This window comes from Pongo abelii, chromosome 2 (genome assembly GCF_028885655.2).
Source record: "Pongo abelii isolate AG06213 chromosome 2, NHGRI_mPonAbe1-v2.0_pri, whole genome shotgun sequence".
Lineage (NCBI taxonomy): Eukaryota > Metazoa > Chordata > Mammalia > Primates > Hominidae > Pongo > Pongo abelii.
In genome coordinates this window covers 192,805,637-192,829,133 of record NC_085928.1, presented here as the reverse complement: position 1 = coordinate 192,829,133, position 23,497 = coordinate 192,805,637, and the positions used below count along the sequence as shown (strand labels likewise).

Genomic DNA, 23,497 nt, shown 5'->3' with positions numbered 1-23,497 from the left:
GACATAAACTTTCAATAAAATATACTATTCAGTAAAATATACCTATATAAAGGTACCATCAGGGCAAGATAATGTGACACTGTTAACAGACCAGAGTAAGGTGATAGAGAAAAATTTAAAACACCCACAATGTAAACAGTTATAATTTACCTTAGCTTTTTGCTTTGTATTACATAACTTTCACTTCAGGATTTAAGTTAGTTTGCCATCTATCAGACCAGTCCGGTCTTCCAAGAACCCTGGCTTAGTGCAGGGGTGAGTTGGGACTGGATTTTTTCAAGCTGTAGGATGTAAAATCTAGAGTAATCTTAGCGAGCGAAACATAACTCAAAAATTCTCAAATCATTTGCCAAAGTTTTACTAAAGGTAGCTCATCTCTGGCTCCAGGAAAAGCCTACTCATCCTTCATTTTTCAGCTTAAGAGTTTCCTTCTCAGTGGAGCTTTAGCTGATGCCCCTCATTCCCCAGAGACAAAGGAAGGCATGTGTTATGTACTACTCCCACCAAACCTTTTATACAGTTCCAGTATAGATTTCATTACACTGAATTGTAATTGCTTGTCTCTGTATCTATCTCTCCCTCCAGACCGTAAGATTCTTTTGAGATCAGGTCTTGCTCGGTCACCCAGGCTGGAGTGCAGCGGTGTATTCACAGCTCACTGCAGTCTCGACTTTCCAGGCTCAAGCGATCCTCTCATTTCAGCCTCCCGAGTAGCTGGGACTACAGATGCACACCACCATGCCCAGCTAACTTTTAAAATTTTTTGTAGATATGGGGTCTCACTCTGTTGCCCAGGCTGGTCCCCACCTCCTGGGCTCAAGCAATCCTCCTTCCTCAATCTCCCAAAGTGCTGGGATTACAGGTGTGAGCCACTGTGCTCTGCTCAGATTGTAAAATTCTTAAGGGCAGCATGTGCTTAGATGTCTGACATAAATTAATTCTTTAAAGAATATTTACTCAATGGATTAAATTCTCTAGTTTTCACATTCTGAGTTTCAAATTCTCTAGTTTCACATTCTGAGTTTGGCTTTAAAATGTCACTAAAGGCTGGGCACAGTGGCTCATGCCTGTAATCTCAGCACTTTGGGAGGCTGAGGTGGGCAAATCCCCTGAGGTCAGGAGTTCGAGACCAGCCTGGCCAAAATGGTAAAACCCCATCTTTACTAAAAATACAAAAAATTAGCCGGGTGTGGTGGTGCATGCCTGTAATCCCACCTATTTGTGAGGCTGAGGCAGAAGAATCACTTAAACCCGGGACGTGGAGGTTGCAAGTGAGCCAAGATTGTACCATTGTACTCCAGCCTGGGTGACAAGAGCAAAACTCGTCTCAAAATAAATAAATGAATAAATACATAATATAAAATACCACTAAAAATAAATGTCTGCCAGGCGTGGTGGCTCACACATGTAATCCCACCACTTTGGGAGGCAAGGCAGGTGGATCACTTAAGCCAGGAGTTCAAGAACAGCCTGGGAACCATGGGAAAACTCTGTCTCTACAAAAATAGAAAAATTAGCCGGGTGGGGCAGCCACTCGGGAGGCTGACGCAGGAGGCTCACTTGGGTCCAGGAGGTCAAGGTTGGAATGAGCCAGAATAATGCCACTGCACTCCAGCCTGGGCAACAGAGTAAGACCCTGCCTCAAAAAAATAAAAAATAAAAATAATACAAAACGAATGTCTACCAAACTGAATTTAACTTTTATGTTATTTAATTTGGAAATGGAAAAAATTTTAAAGCGGTTCTGTAGAGTGAAATATACCATTACTAGTATAAGAGGGGCTAGCAGGAAACTTTTTATTCTGGTGTTCCTAGATATGTCTTATTTTTATCAAAGCTATTTATTACAGTTTTACAGTTGGTGGGGATCCATTCCTGAAGGTCAAAGAAATCAACTTCCATTAGAGGAATACAAATCAAAACCACAAGGAGATAACACTTCACATCCATTAACAAAGTTATTACAAAAACAAAACAAAACAAAACAAAACACCCCACAAAACAGAAAATAAGTATTGGCAAAAATGTGGAGAAACTGGGACCCTTGTGCATTGCTAGGGGGAATGTAAAATGGTGAAGCTACTGTGGAAAATGGTATGGCAGTTTCTCAAAAAATTAAACACAGAATTAACATAAGATCCAGCAATTCTACTTCTGGGTATATACTTCAAAGAAGTGAAAGAAGGAGCTCGAAGAATATTTCTACACCCATGTCCAAAGCAGCATTATTCACAATAGTCAAAAGGTGGAAGCAACCCAAGTGTTCATCTACTAATGAATGAATAAAATGTGGTATTATAAGGTGGAAGCAACCCAAGTGTTCATCTACTAATGAATGAATAAACAAAATGTGGTATTATACAGGCAATTAAATATTATACAGCATTAAAAAGGAAGAAAATATTGGCACATGCTGCAATATGGATCAACCTTAAGGACATTATAAGTAAAATAAGCCAGTCAGAAAATGAAAATATTGTATGATTCCTCTTATACAAGGAATAAGAGTAGTTAAATTCATAAGACAGAAGCATAAAGTGGTTGCCAGGGGTTGAGTAAGGAAGGGAATGGCAAGTTTATGAGTACAGAGTTTCAGGTTGGGAAGATAAAAAAGTTCAAGAGCTGGATGGTGGTAATGATTATATAACAATGTGAATATACTGAATGCCACAGAACTGTACACTTAAAAATGGTTAAAATGGTAACTTTTATATTATGTATATTTCACACAATTTTTAAAAATCAACTTCATCCATTTGGGACTTCACTGTGGATTTTCTGCATCAGGCAAGTCCTATTTGGCCATAATTCAACCATGATAGTAAATATCCCTTATATGCTGGACTGGTAGTTTCCATGTATGGAAACACAGAGGTATTTATGATAAAAATAAATGTGTAAGGTTTAGTTTAGATCAAATTTAAAGATCACAGGTTTTAGTAAGGGAGAATTTAAGGTTTCTATAAGCAAGAACACTAAATTTGAGTTCTTTAATTTGCCTATCCAGTTAACCACTGTCTGGATAAGGAGTGAAACTAGTAAATTTTATAGCTGCAGTATCCAGATTGGAGATAAACAGGTAAAAATACATTTCCACTCATATCTAAAACACTTCTGAGCTTCCTCCTTCTCCCCCAACAATCATAAACAAAAATGGCAATGAAAATGGCTTTCTAAATCCTCCTTGGTATATCAGCAACAGCTGGCTACAACTCTGCAAATAGGCTGGAGACACAGTCAATGAATAAACATATCTTTTTCACAATATCTTCAAAGTTTACTATTTAAAAAATATACCAGTCACAAATGTACACCACAAAATTCTAAACAACATTAAAAATGTATTGAAGTAAAAAAAGATGTCCTGGGTGAATCCTATTTGGTTATTTAGACAAGAATTAACACACACACACACACAAAAAAGAAGTAGAAAAAAGGTGGATGGAAGATATGCAATTGTGTTATTAATTTTACATGCTGGAAACCTGTTTTCAGTAATGTCTGAACCAAGAAACCATTACTAAATAAATAACAGCAGCAGCAACAACAAAAACCAACTACTTTGTACCAGTCTCACCACAATCTAGTTGTCCTACTTTTCATCTTGCCATAATTATAAACATTTTTAATGTTTATCAAAATACATAGTGCTCTTACCTACAATGAAAGTATATGCTGTTCCTGTTATCAGATACGTACAATGTAATATAAACAATTTAAATTGGGCAAACCAACCAAAATAATAATATCACTGAAATAATGTTCCCGAATAATCATATACTTAGTGTTCTACAGGCTTTTCTATCCACCTATTATTTTCTGATTGGTTGCTTAAGTGTGTTTCCCTATTCTCATATAGAAAACTGTATGTACTAGTTCTATTATAGCTAAGAGGTGTATGCCTCAAAGTCAAAACTCCTTTTGGGGGGATAAGCCAAAGGAATGAAGGTGGACTTCTAGGGAACTTTTCAGAAGTAAGGTTGGTATTGATGTTCACAATGACTGGGGGGTGCTAGTGGCATTTAGTTATTCGGTGGGTGAGGCAGAAGTATTAGACATTCTGCAATGGATTGCAGAGCCTTGCCAGTGAAGAACTGTCCTATCAGCATCACAACTTCCAGATGCCATGTTCGCAAAAATCCCTTTGAAATAATCCAAACCTTCTATTTAAACATAAACAAAAGAATTTTATATGGATTAATGAATTTTCCAGGAATACAATTACCAGGAAAATTGAAGAAAGATTATACTTTTTGTCAGAACTTTTATGAAGTGGTGTTTACTGTTTCAGAAAATCACATCACCAGTGAAAATGTTATGAGTCACCATAACAATATATTTTTAGCAGTATATTTTAGAGCCAGAGCATTCACAATGACTTCAGCATCTGATTATTCATTATGTCTAGTGTAGTCATGATTGTTTATATACTGAAATAGATTTTATTTAATATAAATGTATTCATTTATTTTTCCTTCATATGACAATTAGGGTGGTAATGTGGATTTTTAAAAAAATTACTTGTATAAGCAACTTATTTAAATTTTATTTCAGGATTTAAAAAAGGAAGAAATATTTATAAAATATTTGATAGGAACAGGGGAAATATGTCTGACAGCGTTGAGAATCAACTATGTACTTGGATGTTAAAATGTAAGTTATACCACAAGTATTCACTATCTCTCAAGTTAGAAGGTGCTGCTTATCTCACATGAGCAGTACAGACAGTACTCAAACCAGGAAACTACTGTACAACAAATATTTCCAACTACAGATTTAAAAATAGGATAAAGTATAGGTAAAAACATTCTCAACAGTAACAGCACAAAAAACATACTGAGGTCAAAGAATAAAGATGCCAGGTGAATCCTATTTACTTAGAAAAGAATAGACACAAAGGTAAAAAAAAAGGAGGGTGGGAGGAAGATGCACAATTGTCTAATTAATTTTATATGTCAGAAATGTGTTATCAAGAACCTGGGAAATATGCTTCGAAAGAAAGTAAAGCATGTCTACACAGGGAAAAAAGGAAAAAAAAACTCAGTAAATCCTAAACTGTTGCTATGAAAATTAAACTTTAAGCAGAGAAATGATTACTTAGCATCACTGGATCACACTAACATAATTCTGAAAAATTTATTTATTTATTTTGAAGTGGAGTCTTGCTCCATCGCTCAGGCTGGAGTGCAGTGGTGCCATCTTGGCTCACTGCAACCTCCGCCTCCTGGGTTCAAGCGATTCTCCTGTCTCAGCCTCCTGAGTAGCTGGGATTACAGGCACCCACCACGATGTCAGACTATCTTTTGTATTTTTAGTAGAGATGGGGTTTCACCATGTTGGCCAGGCTGGTCTTGAACTCCTGATCTCAAGTGATCTGCTCACCTTGGCTTCCCAAAGTGCATGAGCCACCGTGACTTGCTGAAAATGTATTTTTAAAAAACAAAAGAATTTTAGCTTATTTTCAGTTATTTCAAAAAGCAGCTCATTTACCCTGCATAATAACTAAGAAAATTCTACTGCTGATCTGCAATTTCTTGCCTTTTAATATCTTCCTGTATTCAATTTTTTAAAAATGTACTTTAGCAACCAATCAAAGAGTACTTACTGAATACTTACTATGTGCCTTGTAATGTGCTAAGGACTAATGATGATGAAAGAAATACATGACTTAGTCCCTGCCCATATGGAATTGATGAAATCTTAGTGATTTATGCCTTAAGCTATTTCATCTCACATACTTAAGATCAAATCAGGATTGTTTTCTGTTTTAAATGTGAGACAACTAGCATGGATATCTAACAATCTGGTAAGCAACTGGATATACTTGTTTAGAGCTTAGAAAAGAGGGCTGGACTTGATATTGGAACCCAGCAAGCAAAATGGTGACAGTTCAAGCAAAGGATGTGTACAGGATTGCCTATTAGTGTACAGAGCGGGCACGGCGTGGTGGCTCACACCTGTAATCCCAGCACTTTGGGAAGCCGGGGCAGGCAGATCGCTTGAGGCCAGGACTTCAAGAATGGCCTGGCCAACATGGCACAACTCTGTCTCTTCTAAACATACAAAAATTAGCCAGGCGTGGTGGAACATGCCTGTAGTCCCAGCTACTTGGGAGGCTGAGGCAGGAGAATCGCTTGAACCCAGGAGATGGAGGTTGCAGTAAGCGGAGATGGCACCATTGCACTCCAGCCTGGGCGACAGAGCAAAACTCCTTCTCAATAAAATAAAATGAAATAACTAAAATTAAATAAAAGAAATAAAATAAAATATAAATAAAATGTAATTAGGAAACTTAGTCTTTAATTGTTAATGGTTATCACACTAACATCTAATAACCAAAGGCATTGGTTCTCAGAGTTTTGGATTTCACAGATCAGTAAAACTTTTTTAAATTAGGAAACTGGCATAGGGTTGCCAACTTTTTATTTTCCAACCAAGAATATTAAGAAAAAAGAAAGCAAGGGAAACAATCTAAGACTTTAAAAAGTCCGAGAAACTAAACCAGAAAAAGAACATTAGGGAAAAACTAATAAAATTCAAATAAAGTATGCAGTTAAATAACAACACATCAATATTGGTGTAACAAACACTGCACAGTAATGTAAGATGTTAACAATAAGAGAAACTGGGTGGGAGAGGAGGTACAGGAATCCTCTCCACTATATTTGCAACTTTTTTGTTAATCAAAAACCATTCTAAAATAAAGTTTACACTTAAAATGTTAAAAAAATTACTCAAAAACAAGGACATCTATACATTTATGCAAACACACAGATTACACTGACCTCATTTTTCTCATTTTGCCATAGACCACTGAGAGCTTTATCTTACTCTACATGAAACAGCATCATTACGGAACCCATGGCCTGGGAGACCACCAACTAAAAAAAACTGTTAAAAGCATTCTTTAGAAATTTTGACTGTCCCTTTCTCATAATACATTCCTAAGATACTTCAGCTTTTCCCTCTTTTAAAAAAAATACTACAAATATATGCTGGAAAAAAAATGTTGATCAACATTGGCAGGTTAGCACTGCATCAATTCCCTTTAACTTTGCATAAAGATTTAGATTCACAAAGTATGAGGGTCTCCTGCATATCTAAGTTAGAAACCAATTCCTTTACAACACTGGAACTTCAACAGGAAAACACAAGATTAGAGAACTACTTTACAGTCTCTCCATAGTAAACAATCAGGTTCACTCTCACTGTTTCTGAACTTATCATACCTTAAAGAGCATAGTGGAGAGCTAAGAGAAGCAAGAATATCTACGTTCCCCTTGTAGTTCAGGAGATGAAAAAGTGAAGAAACAATTTTCTAGGTAACATATGATTAAGACTTGAACTTACTATATTGTGCTCAAGCTTTACCTGCCAATTACACTCATTGCAAAAGACTCTTCAAAGCAAAATCTTACAATACCAATGTGTATCACTTATAAAGAAAAATGTGTTTGCTACTCAGATAAGTTAAAACGTTTGATCATTCTGAAATATCAAGCCACTTGGTATTTCATCTTATAATTCAATTTGTAAGTATCATGAGCAAGGCAATATGCTTAGAACTATGGAAATACCAAAATGAGAAAACCACGCCCCTCCCCTGAATAAAACTTCATTTTTAAAAAAAGCCTTTTTAATAAGCACAAAAAGTAAAATATGTAGAATGAGTACAATTTTGACTAAAATAGCATTAAATCATAGATGACTCACTTATTTTCCTACAGAATATTATAAAATATAATCTTAATAGATTTAAAAGTATGACATAATTTCCTTATGGATATGATAAAAGCTATTATTAAACATGGGCAACCACCTTATCTCTTTGCTGCAATCCTAATTTCTATTTCAAGGTCACAAATTTCTCAAATGTCAAAATAATTTTTGAGCTCCCAAGGAATTTAAAACTTTCGAAAACTCTAAAAAATAATTTGCCACGCTGCTTAAAATCAATGTACACATTGCCATTTACACTATATAACATTTGTAAGAGGAGATATACATTAAGATATAAGCCAGGTCTAACTAATAAAATATATTTCACCTTGAGAATGGCCATGGCTGGACTAGAAACTCTTGATCTTTTTTTTTTCTTTTTCCTCTACAAACTTGTCACCACCATCTCCAGAATACCACTGCTAGACATTCCTTCCCCTAATGCATTCTGTAGTCTTATCTCACTTTCAGGCAGATTTAAGAGATAACGGTGGAAGCTACTGTTATTTCATTCTTCCCACTACGGCTAATTCTATTCCACACTACTAAACTCCCTGGAAAAACTCTCTAGGTTCAAGTCCTGGCTGTAACACTAATTGGCTATTGGCTTTGGGAAGGTCTACATTTTTAACTGTTCCCTTTACTTCACAAAAGCAAACACAGATAGTCTTTTTTTTTTTTCTTAAATTAATACTTAGCCAAGCTTAACATAAGATAATCATTTCTGTAATCAGGGGCTGAGCCTCTGGGACTCTCAGTGTGGAAATAAGCAGTTTGAAGTTCAACTCCTGTAGGATAAGAATAGCCAGATAAGAATCAGCAGTACCCCCTCTGCACCACGGTTCTAGAGTCAGGTTCAATTAGTAGTATTGTGCTTGGGTCCAGGCTTGCTCCCACCTTTGAAAGAAGCCTGGAAAAAGCTGGGTACCTTTAAAGTAAGTATGTTTAAGATCTCCAAAGGAATAATGGAATAATATTTTTAATGAAAAATTATGAAACAAATCAGGCACATATGCAGAAAGAGCAGACAGAAATGAAGAAGGTCCAATAATAAATGCTGAAAATGAGAAATTGTCATTTAAGTAAAAATACAGAAGACAGGATAAACTCTACAATGAAAACAAGAGAATTGGTGGACTACAAGCTAGATATAAAAAATTTCTGCTGAAAACAGCACAGATAGAAAATGAGACAAGAATCAGAAAAGAGTCATAAAGAACAAATTAAGAGGCTTCAACATATGTCAAACAAGAGTTCCAGAATGAGAAAACTAAAGGCTGAGAAATAATATTTTAAAGAAAAAATGGCTAAAAATTTTTCTGAATTGTACAGTCTTCAGATTGAAAGCACACGCAAATGCAGAGCAGGAAAAACAATATGAAAAAACATGATGGATACATCATAGTAAAATTACAAAATATCAAGGACAAAGAGATAACCTTGAAAATAATGTGAAAGATATTACCAACAAAGTAATGACAATTAGATTACAAGCATATTTCATAACAGCAATAATAAATGTCAGAAAGTAATGGAATAAGTAGTATCTCCAATATGTAGAGCTAAAGTAACTATTAATCTAGAATTCTGTATCTAGCTAAATTCGCATTCAATAGTGACTATGAAATAAAAACATTACCACTCATGAATCCTTGCTTAAAAACAACTAAAGAAGTTATTCAGCAAGAATAAAATTAAATCCAGAAGAAAGGTGGTATGCAAGAAACGATAATGAATAAAAGATATCACTAAATCCTTGCACTAAATCAAAATTACCATATTAATTAAAAATTAATGCTAAAAAACATTGAGTTTAAAAAGAAGTAGGACTACAACCCACATTATGGGAGAAAATATTTGCAAATCACATCTCATAAAGGTCTTATATCTAGAATATATAAAGAAGTCTTACAACTCAAGAATTTTTTTAAAAACACAAGAAATAACCCAATTAAAAATAAGCGGCCCAGCGCAGTTGCTCACGCCTGTAATCCCAGCACTTTGGAAGGCCGAGGCAGGCAGATCACCTGAGGTTAGGAGTTCGAGACCAGTCTGACCAACATGGAGAAACCCCATCACTACTAAAAAAAAAAAAAAAAAAAATTAGCTGGGCCTGGTGGCACGCGCCTATAATGCCAGCTACTCGGGAGGCTGAGGCAGGAGAATCACTTCAATCTGGGAGGTGGAGATTGCCATGAGCTGAGATCGTGCCATTGCATTCCAGCCTGGGCAACAAGAGTGAAACTCCGTCTCAAAAGAAAAAAAAAAAAAAAAGCAAAAATATCTGAATAGGCATTTCTCCAAAAATGATATACAAATGGCCAACAGGTACATAAAAAAAAATTGGACATCATTAGTCATTAGGGAAGCACAAACCAAAATCACAGTAAGATACTATCCATACCCACTAGGATGACTATAATCAAAAAGGCAGACAAAAGTAAGTGTTGGCAAGGATATGAAGACATTGGAACCCTCATACATTGCTAGTGGGAATGTAAAATGGTCCAGATAGTTTGAAAAACACTTTGGCAATTCCTCACAAAGTTAAAAACAGAGTTACTATTTGACCCAATAAAAGTCTACTCTTTAGGTATAAGCCCAAATGAAAATACACATCTACATAACAACTTACAGATGAATGGTCAAAACCGTGTTATTTCTAATACCCAGAAGGTAGAAACAACCCAAATGTCCATCAATTGATGGATGAATTAAAAAATGTGGTATATCCATAAAATTGAGTATTATTTGGCAATAAAAAGAAATGAAGTAGTGATACATGCTACAACACAGAAGAACCTTGAAAACATTATGCTAAGTGAAAGAACACTGTTACAAAATACCACATATTGTATGATGACATTTATATAAAATGTTCAGAGTAGGCAAATCTAGAAACAGAAAGTGGTTGATTTAGGCTGGGGGCTTGAGGTTTGGGAAAATGGGGAATGAGAGTTAATGAGTATGGAGTTTTTTTTTTTGGAAGAAAAAATATCCTAAAATTAGAGTGTGGTGATGGTTACACTAACCTGCGAATACACTAGAAAAAAACTGAATCATATACTTTATAAGGGTAAATTGTATGGTATGTGAGTTGTATCTCAATAAAGCTGGTAAAAGAGAAAAAATAGAACTAAACTATTATGCAACTGTAATGCAGAAGATGAGAAAGAACACTGGAGTTAAGAAATCTAAATTCCTGCCAGGTGCGGTGGCTCACACCTGCAATCCCAGCACTTTGGGAGGCCGAGGCGAGCGGATCACAAGGTCAGGAGATCGAGACCATGGTGAAACCCCGTCTCTACTAAAAATACAAAAAATTAGCCGGGTGTGGTGGTGGGCATGTGTTGTCCCAGCTACTCGGGAGGCTAAGGTAGGAGAATGGCGTGAACCCGGGAGGTAGAGCTTGCAGTGAGTCAAGATCACGCCACTGCACTTCAGCCTGGGGGTCAGAGGGAGACTCTGTCTCAAAAAAAAAAAAAAAAAAAAAAAAAAAGAAATCTAAATTCCTATGTTATTTGTAGATGTATAGAGATGCTCAATGACTATAGGCATAACTAGAAAAATAAATAAAAATGAAAATATAATCCATAGCTTATAATCATCAAAGGGAAAAACATGAAGAAACTTAACTTCAATGCAAAGCTAATCAAAATCTAGAACTATTTTCCATGGAGCTAGACAAACACTGTAAGTGGCATATGGAAGAATAAAGGTCAATATAATTGTAAAAAGAAAAAAAAAGAAGGTGGGGGTTCTGCCTGCCAAATACCAAGACTTATCATTAAAATACTATAATTAAGACAAAGCATATTTGTACACCAACAAATGAATGAAATGGAATAGAGAACCTAGAATGAGACCAAGGTATATGAGAGAGAATGCTGGTATATGACAGAGTATGTGAAAGAGAATGCTGGTATGTGTCGTAAATGTGTCACTTACGACAGAGAAGGCAAACAACACAGACTTGTGGAGGAAGGATGCCTCATTCAATGAACAGCATTGACACAACTTTCTATATGGGAGAAAACAAATTCCCTACCTTATTCCATATACAAAAATTGATTCCAGGTATCTTTAAAGATCTAAATGTTAAAAAACTAATTTTAAAACAATTTGAAGAAAACGCTAGAAAAACAGCTTTATGATCCTAGTATAACAAAAGAATTGTCAAATATGTAATAAAAAGCAGAAATCATATGTCTAATAAATTTACCTACAAATAAATTTAAAATTTCTGTATAAAAAAAGATACCATAAACTAAATTAAATACAAGGGACAGACTAGAAGATATTTACAACATATACAACAAAGAATTAGCATCCAGGCTATAGCAAGAATTAGGAAAGGCCAAACTACCCAATGGAAAACGGGCAATCTATTCATATGAATGAAATTGAGGATATCTGCATCTCACCAGCAATCAAGAAAATGCAAATTAGAACAAAATGAGACACTGTTTCACACCCATCAGACTGGTACATTTTTTCAAGTCTGACAGTACAAAGTGTTGAGCAAGATGTAGGGAAAGGAGAACTCTGTTTAGGAAATACTTTGGCAATATTTAGTAACAGTCATAATGTACATGACCCATGACCCAGCAATTCCACTTCTAGGCATTTCACTTCAAAATAAATAAATAAACAAACAATAATAGTCATTGTAACACTTTTTGTAACAGGAAAAAACTGGCAACAATCCGAATATACATTAGAAAAGAAGAACCCCCCAAAAGATTGGCTGGGGCAGGTATTACTTCATTTTGGTAGTTTCAAAGCCTAGCAACAAACATGCTATCACGGAAAATTAATTCACTTACAGAAAATGAGTGAATTCATCAATACATGAGAAAGAAATGGTGTCACCTAAAAGGGGATGCAGAGTTGAGAAATGGCTTTTGTTAAATGGAGAACAAAACTAAAGCAGATAAAATCCCTTCCTTCCTGAGATAAATGAGACAAGCAAGTTTTGGAGTAGGTTAAATAGCATTAAGTGCCGAGAAATCAAGCAAGGAAAGGCAACAGGGAAGTAATGGGGAGGGTCAGAACATTATACTGAATGGCTGGAAAAAACTTCACTCATGAATAACGCAATATTTGAATAAAGACTTGAAAGGAGAGAAGGAGCCAGCAGATGTCTGCAGGAAGAATATTCCAGGTAGAGGTAGTAACAGTCAGGACAAAGCTCCTAAAACTGAAGTATGCCTGGGACTTCTGAATTGCAATAAGGCTAGTGTGAATAAAGAGTGAGAGAAGAGTGATGGAGGATGAGAAATGGATTGGAAGAAGTGTAGGGGTTGGCATACAGATCAAGCAGAGACTTTGGCTTTTACTCTGAACAAAAGAGAAAGCACTTGGAAAATCTTAGGCAGAGGAATTATATGATCTAACCTGTTTAATAAGATCACTCTGGTGGGTATATTGAAAACAGACTGCAAGGACAGAAGGGGAGAAACAATGAGATGAACTAGAAAGCTTTTGCAATAATCTAGGTAAGAGGTAGCAGTAGTTTAGTCGAAGGTGGTGGCAGGGAAAGAGAGAGAAATGATTCTGGATATATCATTTTTAGCAACAACAAAAAGGGAGACATGATTTGCTCCCCAAACACTTAAATGCATTCATGTTATAAGTAAAACACTTTTTAAAATGCATTTTTTAAAAAATTGACAAAAATTCTGTATATTTATGGTGCACAGCATGATGTTTTGAAGCAAAGCATTTTTGGATTCATGTGTCTTTCTTAGATTTCTTCTCCCCACAGAGGTATCCATAGAAAAAGAGCAGCTGACTTTTAAAGAACTACATCTCCTGCTTAGAATTTGACGGATTCTTAGTAAATTTATTAGCAATACATATTATACATGTAACTTTTGTTATTAATATAACTGAATTAAATCAAGAGTTAAGGGGAGAGTTTTACATTAACTTATATTAATAATCACTGATGTAACGGACATAAAATAAAATTTCTACACTTGTAAAAATAAGAATTTGAGAATGGAAGGAAAGGAAGATATTTTGGAGATAAATACAGAAATATTTATGGGTAAAATTATATAATGTCTGGGATTTGCTTCAAAATCACTAAAGGGAGTGAGGATAGTGGGTGGGGGGAATAGATAAAACAAGATTGGTCATGTGCCGATAACTGTAAAAGTTGGGTAAAGGATAAATTATACCATTTGCCCAACTTTATACCATAAAGGGGCTCATTATACCATTATCTCTACTTTTGTAGGTGATTGAAATTTTCTATAATATAATGCTTAAAGAAAGAATAAAAATAACCTGTACCAGCTTTACTGGCTTCACACAGTAAGAATAAGCTACATATATACAACATCTGTTTCTGTTCCTAACTTTTCCAAATTGTAGGGGAATGAATGAATGATTGATACCTATGCATATCATCCTATTCTTCCTCCTTTCCTGAGGGGGAACTTCACTTCCAATTAAAATGTGGAGACAGACACAGCTTAACTAATTAATATCCTTAATTTGGTATTTCATCTAAATTTTGTACAATCTAATAGTTTTAAAGAGAAACAAGTATGATTATCTGCATAAGCCATAACTTAATGTTAAGGAGGATAAACTACATGCTAAAAATTTCAAAGGAAGGCCTGGTGGGATGGGTTACACCTGTAATCCCAGCACTCTGGGAGGCCGAAGTGGATGGATCATCCGAGGTCCGGGGTTCGAGACTGGCCTGGCCAACATGGTGAAACCCTGTCTCTACTAACAATACAAAAGAATTAGTTGGGCATGGTGGGACGTGCCTGTAATCCCAGCTACTCAGGAGGCTGAGGCAGGAGAATCACCTGAATCTGGGCGGGGCGGGGGGGTGTGGGGGGCGGAGGTTGCAGTGAGCCGAGATCGCGCCACTGCACTCTACCCTGGGTGACAAAGCGAGACTGTCTTAAAAAAAAAACAAAAACAAAAGAATTTGCCAATACCATGTATAGGATAAGAAAATAAGAAAATTAAAAATTGTACAATTTTAAGCAAGCCAGTCAGCAAAAAAAATTTTAGTGTTCTAGTTTTCTCCTAAGCACACCCAAGAGTCAAACAGTTCCCTCAGAGCCATTCCCAAGTGCTGAGAAGTAACAGAAATTCAATGCATGTCATTCACAATACAGGTGAATGCTTACTGAATGCATTATAACCACATATGCAAAAAAATTAAATACAAACATCGTCTGGGCACAGTGGCTCCCACCTGTAATCTCAGCACTTTGGGAGGCTGAGACAGGAGGATCGCTTGAGGCCAGGAGTTTGAGACCAGCCTGGGAAACATAGTGAGACCCCACCTCTACAAATTTTTTTTTTTTTTTTTTTTAATTAGCTGGGTGTGGTGGCAAATGCCTGAAGTCCTAGCTACTCAGGAGGCTGAGGCAGGAGGATCATTTGAGCCCAGGAGTTTGGGGTTGCAGTGAGCTGTGATCACATCACTGCACTACAGCCTGGGAGACAAAGTGAGGCCTTATCTCAAAAAAAAATTACATATATATTTTCTAACTTGAAGTATTGGCTTAAACATAAGTCTTATAGTATTTCCCATATAAATATCCAATCAAGAATGTTTTTGTTTCTTTCTTTTTTTAATTTTTATTTTTTAAAGACAGGGTCTCACTCTGTCATCCAGGCTGGAATGCACTGGCACAATCATAGTTCACTGCCGCCTTGAACTCCTGTGTTCAAGCAATACTCCTGCCTCAGTCTCCCAAGTAGCTGGGACTAAAGGCAGGCACCGTCATGCCCAGCTAATTTTTAATTTTTGTAGACACAGGGTCTCACTATGTTGCCCAATCTGGCCTTAAACTCCTGGCCCAAAGCAATCCTCCTGTGTGCCTCCCAAAGTGCTGAGGTTACAGGTTTGAGCCACCACACCTGGCCTAGAATGTTTTTCTTATACTAAATTTTATAACAGAGAAACTCCAGGAAAAAAAGCAAAATAAAGAATACCTGAGAATAAAATCTTTCAACTATGTTTATAAACTCAAATCTTGAGTTTCATTTTGATATTTTAAAAAAAATACACGTTTACTTCCTTTTGAGAATAAAAAAATTAAAATTAAACAATAAAAATGCACATTTCTAGTAAAAACTAAGCTAATTATGAATATTATCTTGCTTAGAATGATCAGCACTTGGGCCGGGCGCGGTGGCTGACACCTGTAATCCCAGCACTTTGGGAGGCCGAGGCGGGTGAATCATGAGGTCAGGAGATCGAGACCATCCTGGTAACAGGGAGAAACCCCATCTCTACTAAAAATACAAAAAATTAGCCGGGCGTGGTGGCGGGAGCCTGTAGTCCCAGCTACTCCAGAGGCTGAGGCAGGAGAATGGCGTGAACCCGGGAGGCGAACTTGCAGTGAGCTGAGATCGCGCCACTGCACTCCAGCCTGGGCGAAAGAGTGAGACTCTGTCTCAAAAAAAAAAAAAAAAAAAAAAAAGAATGATCAGCACTCAGACAACTGCAGAAACAAAATGAAGAATAAACAGCATGGCTAAATCCAGAACCCTACAGCAGTCAATGTTGACTTGATAAATTATTTCCAAGGGACCAGATGCAGTTAGTCTATCAGGCAGCTTCTAGTCTCTTAGATATACTGCAGACCAACACTCTGAAAATAGAAAACTCACAGAAAAAAAGCCTGGGTAAAATCATAAAGTCCTTAGAATCAAAAACTTTCTTCAATCTGCCTATGCCAGGCATAACTAAAACAATGCTGTCGAACAGAAATATGGCCTAAGCCACATATGTTAATTTTCTTGGTTTCCACATTTAAAAAAAGACAAAACTAAACAAGTAGCATTTAATATTTAACCAAATATATGTATATTTATATAACCCAATATAATTTCAACATGTAATCAATTAGAAAATGAATGAGATATTTTACATCCTTTTTCCAAACTAAGTCTTCAAGATCCACTGCGTATTTCATTCACACACATCTCAATTCAGAGTAGACACACTTCAAGTGCCTACATTTCAACAGCCGTATGCGGATACCATGTTGAATAGCACAGGTCTAGAAAACATTTAATGACAATAATGGTAATCATAAGGCTCTTCAGAGGATCTGGAGCAAGGTCCCTACTTCAGTGTTGCTGGGAATACCTAAGATTCCTCTAATGCTCTATCCTCTTCCTAACCAAATGCAAAACTGCGTATCTAAGAATATATGTCTGAAAACAGAGATAAAGCAGCACATACTCACAGACATAGGTTCTTAAACATTAATTCTTGAGGTTAAAACTTATCCACAAAAAAAATACCACCATAGGCCAGTGCTTCCTTTTTCTATCCTTCATTCATTCCTTGGAAAAGAGGCAGAGAATCCAGGTATTTTCAAACTGATGCTGAATTAGATCTGATACTCATTCATTTATTCAACCAACATTCGGCAGGTGAATACCTACAATGGGCCAACTGCTGTCTTGAGTGTAAGGAATATAAATACAAGTAAGATATGCTTCTTATCCTAAGATATTTACAGTCTAGTCTAGTAAGTGAGATATCTAGACTTCCATAATGTGTTCTGTAAAAACAGGAGCTCACTATTCTTTTCAGACGGTCTCACTGTGTCACCCAGGCTAGAGTGTGGTGGCATGATCATGGCTCACTGCAGCCTCAAACTACTTGGGTCAAGTGACCTTCCCACCTTAACTTTCCAAGCAGCTGAGACTGCAAGTCAGTACCACAATGCCCAGCTAATTTTTTTTTCTTTCCTAGAGACAGGATCTCACTATTCTTACCAGGATACAGGAATTCACTTTTAATGTTATACAGCAGCACTAATAGAAATAGAACATGAGCAACAGATGCAAGTCACGTAGGTAACTTTAAAATTTCTAACCACTTAAAAAAAAGAAGTAAAAAGAAACCAAATTCTAAAAATTTATTTTACTTTACCTATATATGTAAAATATTATAATATTTCAACATGTAACTAATAAAAAAATGAGAGTTCTTTTTTCTTTTTTTTTGAGACAGAGTCTCCCTCTGTCACCCAGGCTGGAGTCCAGTGACGTGATCTTGGCTTACTGCAACCTTTGCCTCCCAGGTTCAAGTGATTCTGCTGCTTCAGCCTCCTGAGTAGCTGGGATTACAGGTGCCCACCACCACGCCAGGCAAATTTTCGGATTTTTAGTAGAGATGAGGTTTTACCATGTTGGCCAGGCTGGTCTCGAACTCCTGACCTCAGGTGATCTGCCTGTCTTGGCCTCCCAAAGTACTGGGATTACAGGCATGAGCCACCTTGCCTGGCCAGGTTTTACATTTTTTAATACTGTTTTTGAAATCCAATGTGTATTTTATACATAAGAATAACTCTACTCATACTAGCCACATTCCAAATACATCAGCCAGCACAGTTTTATAGAACAGATCTGTTTTTCAGAAAATTAAAAAGAATTTGGCAGTTACAGGTACGGGAAAAAGCAGCAGAGAGGCTTGAACATGTTCACAAGTTAAGAGAAAAGGTAAAGAGAAAGAAAAGAAACATACTAATGATAACTGATGGAGTATGGACAGCAGGATAAAAGAAAAAGATCAAAAGCTTAAGTGGAATTGTTATCTTGGAAAAGAGGGTTGCATCTTCCTTGTGACTGTGAAGGGAAGAATTAAGTACCAGTATAAAATATAAGCAAGTTCGGTGAGTGTGAGAAAGAACAGAAAGTTGAGGGAGTTCAGATTAAGATCTTCTCATTTTTCTCAGTTAATCAGAAGACAATCTTAGCAGCCTCCTACCACCGTCACCAATACAATCTAAAGGGATTACGTTTATGGAACAATTTAAGAAACAGTTATCCTAGTAATACTGTTTTTGTGTAATTACTCATTTTCTAACTTTTTTCTGGGCTAGTCAATCTTAAATTTGGTCATTTTTGTCTCTAAACACAGAAACAACACTACAGATTCATTCTTTCTTTCCTCATCTATTAATTATTTGTTCAGCAACATGTACCCGACGTCTACTCATGTAAAGTAGTGCGACCCTGACCAACATTTGTATTCCCGGTATTCAGCATCTGTTAATACCAGCACACAGCAAGTGCTTTAAAAATGTAGTATTACATTCAAATATGTACTGACACAGACTTTCATTTAAAAGTCTAAACTGGTGCTGTCCAACAGAATTTTCTGTGATAATGAAAATATGAACTGTCCAATATGGCAGCCAATAGACACATGAATTCAAATTTTAATTCCCACATGTGGTTCCAATTTTAATTTTAATGGCCACTTGTGGCTAATGGCTACCGTACAGGTCTAAATATTAGAATACGGTGAGTAGCTAATGGCATGTCCATAATTATAATCAAGGTATTGTCATCTCTAATGAGTTAATACATAAAATATGGTACTGAAAATGAGTACACTTTGAGTAATACTAACTGTACCACAAAGACACCATAAGAGAATTTTCTTAGTGTAAAATAACTTTAACATTGTGTGCCAAAAAGCAAAAAAGAAAAAGATATTCCAATCTTTTCATTTTCAGTCTACTTTCCCAATAGAAAAGATCAAGCTTCTGTCAACCTTCTGATTTTTTCCATCTTCTCAAGTAGTGAAAATATTTTGTCATCATAAGGAGTCACACTTTTTTTTTAATTAAAAAGAAATTACTAGAGCATAAGCGTTGTTTCTGTAATAAAAGGACTTTTTTTGTGAGACATTAGTTGAAAATCGGGATTCATACAACGAATTAAATATGCTTATAACTCCAACCTGTCCTTAGGATTTGCTTGTCAATTTCCCCAAATTTGTCCTAGTTATCTGAATTTTAAAATAAACCCATTGCTGAAAGTCGTGGTGATTCAATCCATGAAGCCACTGGAAGTATAATCTAAATTAGCTTTTACCTGAGTTGAATAATTTCTGGTGCAGTAACTAGAATAGCTGTTTATGACTGGGATAGCAAAATATACTTTCATTACTCTGTATCCAGGGTCCTTGATGTTTAATTTATGTGACCGTACAAACTTAACCAGAGACACAAAGCTCTACATTGGCCCAAGTATGATTACATACTTAGAGGATCTGGTAACTTAAAACCAGTGAGGTGAGCAACTAAATGTCAGAGATAGCATTTTTTATGCACAGCAACTTGTTCAACTCGTTAACCATCCCTGTTAAGACGGCTGCCTTGTAAAATAACCACACACAACTTCCGGCCCTTCCTTTTAGCTGTGTTGATTTGAAGCCATTTTAAAAAACATTACCAGATTTTCTGTCTTGAAGATGAGCGTGGTTATACAACCGGGATTTTATTTTGGCTAAAAAATACCTAACAGTGAGAAAGGATGTCTCAATATATTTTTTAAAAAGTTTCAAGAGAACCACTTTAAAATGATCTTCCTACCACACAAAAACACCATCAGGTAAATCAGCTCTCTATACACGAAGATTTGGCAAATCAAAAGCATAAGATCAAATCTGTAATAATTAACTTCCTGAGTAAAATTACTGTGCTGCAGCTTACTGCAACATAGCCAAAGTATTACAACAAGATGGTATAATGACATCATTAGCTTGGTTTCCTAATAAAGCATATATCTGGGATATCTGAACTTAAAATGCTAAAAACAGAGAGCCAACATTTGTAGGAGGGAGTGGTAGGCAGTTCTTATTTATAATTTTTTTTTTTTTGAGAATGATGCCCACTGCAAAACGAAGTAACAGAAGGCTGGCTCTGAAACACCACACTTCTTGGTCTTAACGTTAAAATGCTTTTCTAGAGCAGAAGGGAAAAAGAGGTATCAGTGCTTTCGTCCCACAAAAATAGTTTGTTTCACTAAATTTTACCACTGCCTTTAGAATTAGTAAATGAAAACACTAACTTGTAGAAGCATTAAGTTAATGCGATTTAGAAATTAAATAGTAACCGGCCTCAACACACAGATAAGGTTAGGCTTCTTCAGCCAGGGGCAATTTCTGTCCTAATTGTCACAGCTGCCTTAGTGCTGTACTTTCTGCGCTGTAGCTGCCAGGAGGCTGATAAGATTTTTCTCTCTGAATTAATTCTGGGAAAGGTGGCACTTTTTATAGGCCTTAAATTACCCTTTTCTAAGATTTTTTGTTGGTGGTGTCCAGATGTTCCAATAATACTGGAGAGTTAACTATTCCTTCCAGACCTGTCTCGTTCAAACTGCCTTGAGGAGAACGGGAAAAAAGTAAGGTTCACACTCGAAAAGTTTCACTCGGGGTGGGGTGAGGACGAGGTAGGAAGGAAACGACAGTACGTATCGTTCATAACTATCGTACAATACGTATCGTTTCCGAAGCTAGACCGGGAGCTGGCACAGTCCTTCCCCTTTCCCGGTCCTGGGGAGAAACGTCTCTCGCTGAGGGGGCTAGACTACCTACGACAGCCTCCTCCTCTGGAATCAACACAGCTCTGAATCGTGACACGCTTCCAGAAGTCCGTGACGAGGGGGGGCAGAAGACAGGTTCTTCGCTTCCCCTTCACCCAAACACGTCCCAAACTGTTCGAGGCAGGAAGAGCACGCCTCTCTCATCTCCCCAGGACCTACTCAGCTCCCTCGCCCTGTTTCCTCAGGGGGCACCGCCACCCCGCTCGGGACTCCCGCCTCTGGCCACAGCAGCCCCGGAGCGGCAAGGGGGAGGAAGTAACGGAGAAACGCCGGCTAGAAGCGGCCGCCTCCCGCCGCTCGGCGCCAGCCTCGGCGGCCCGGGCTTGGAGGCGAGACGAGCCCGGGGGCCGCACGGGGCTTCTCCGGCTCTGGGCCCCGCGCCCGTCCCCGCTGCGGCCTAGCCGGGCGCCCGCGCCCTGGCCTCCCGGCTCGGCTTCGCCGGCCTTTCCCCGCCACCCCGGGCCGAGAGGCCGCGCGGGGGCGGACGAATGGAGGTGGAGGGGCGGGGGCACCTACCAGCTGCTGCCGGATCCAGCGCCACATTCCCCCGTCGTCGCCGTCCGGGTCCCGCGGGGCGCGGGGGCCGCGGGGCTGCAGGTGGAGGCCGACAAGACAGAGGCGGGAGCGGGCGAGCCCCTCGGGCCGAAGTTCCGCTTACCACCGCCGCCGCCGCCGCCACTGCCTCACTCCCCGCGCCGCGTCCCCATCCCGCGGCGTCGGCCCCAAGTCCTACAGGCGCGGCCCCGGCGCCGCCCCCGCCCGGCGCAGCTGAGCCTGCCGCGGCGCCGCAGCCACCTTCATTATTGACCGTTGTCACCCAAAGCACCCCCGCAACCACACCCCCGCCCCGCCCGGCCCGGCCCCCCGGCTCCACCCGGGACCGCCCCCGGCGCCCCGGCCCGCCCCCGGACGTGACGAAAGGGGGTGCGCGGACCGAGGGGGGCCTGGCGCGCCCAGCCGCCGTTCCGAGTTGGTGGGGGTCTGTGTTGTGGGTCCGGGATGAAGCGAGCGTGGAAAGGTGCCGGGTTCTCGAACGCTGTTTCTGTCCACTGCCACCGTCCTCCCCGTTCTGGGAGTGGGATTAAGTCGTGTCTGTGGGTCTCGCCTTCTCCGGATTCTGCAGCTTGGGGCCGATTCCTCGGTCTCTACCTCCTGTTGCAGGTCTGTTTCGGGCCCTCGGGCTTCTTTGGTTCACGCGTCTCCCGACACGCATACGCACAGTCCTGAGCGTATGTGACTGTAAGTTAATCCCCAGAGGTCCCAGTTTGGGTTCCATCAAGTTGTCAGAGCTTTTGTCTCAACACAAGTCAGGCCTCTTCTTTAGCAAATGGCTGAGACGGGGCTAGGGAAATCTTGATCACACCCATTAAGTGATTGGAAAGCGTTGCAACTCCCCTGAGCCTGGTACAGCCAGGACCCGTGTTTCTAGGAGAATGGATGAGATATTCTGTCTTGTCGTGTGCTAAATTGGACAGGTTCAGGGGAAGATAATTTGTATAAAAAGGTAGTTCTTTACTGTTAACTGCCAAACTTCTGCAATCAAAAACACCCGTAGAAGTAGCTTGACCTAGGTTAAAAAAGTGTGTGGATGACAAGCTTAGAAGGAATATACAAGCAACTGGAACAAGGCTTTGACTTAAAGGTTTGGCGTTGTTTAAAAGCAGCCCCGTATACATATTGTGTTATGTATATGTATTGAACGCTGTATTTTTGCTGAATTAAAGCACACTTCACCGACAGACGTTTGTGGTTAAAAAAAAAAAAAAGCGGCCGGGCGCAGTGGCTCACGCCTGTAATCCCAGCACTTTGGGAAGCCGAGGCGGGTGGATCACGAGGGCAGGAGATCGAGACCATCCTGGCTAACATGGTGAAACCCCATCTCTACTTAAAAATACAAAAAATTAGCCGAGCGTGGTGGCGGTCGCCTGTAGTCCCAGCTACTCGGGAGACTGAGGCAGGAGAATCGCTTGAACCCGGGAGGCAGAGCTTGCAGTGAGCCGAGATGGCGCCACTGCACTCCAGCCTGGGCGGCAGAGCGAGACTCCGTCTCAAAAAAAAAAAAAAAAAAAAAAAAAAAAAATTAAGCAAGAACAAATCTAAATGAGATTAGCATGACTAGGCAGGTCGTTGAATATGTATCCTCAATCTTCTAGTTTCAGTAGACATTTCTTACTATATAATGCTTATCCAGCACCACAAATAGAATCTTTCTTTGGGGATATTTATGATCTATAAAACCAACATGGAATTTTATATTATAAATCATCCAACTTCAAAAAATAGCTAGATATTTGAAAAGTCATCTTACTTTTATTCTTGTGGCTAAACCTTACTTTATGACCCTAAAAGGAAGTTTGAGATATATTTAGTGACAAAACCTTACTAC

General features: G+C 38.5%; 1 protein-coding gene across 8 annotated transcripts in view; it reads right to left on the bottom strand.

Moving 5' to 3' along the window:
* Nucleotides 1-21,956, bottom strand: part of ATP11B (ATPase phospholipid transporting 11B (putative)) — a 126,878-nt gene extending 104,922 nt beyond the window's left edge. For 7 of the 8 annotated variants that reach the window (XM_054553042.2, XM_024244335.3, XM_024244336.3 and 4 more), the window contains exon 1: nucleotides 21,628-21,956. In XM_054553042.2, coding sequence (XP_054409017.2) covers nucleotides 21,628-21,654 — 27 coding nt within the window. In that variant the 5' untranslated portion in view covers nucleotides 21,655-21,956. Of the gene's footprint in view, nucleotides 1-12,545; nucleotides 12,566-21,627 lie in introns of those variants that run through there. The other variant, XM_063722358.1, reaches the window with a different exon arrangement.
* Nucleotides 21,957-23,497: the final 1,541 nt, after the last annotated feature.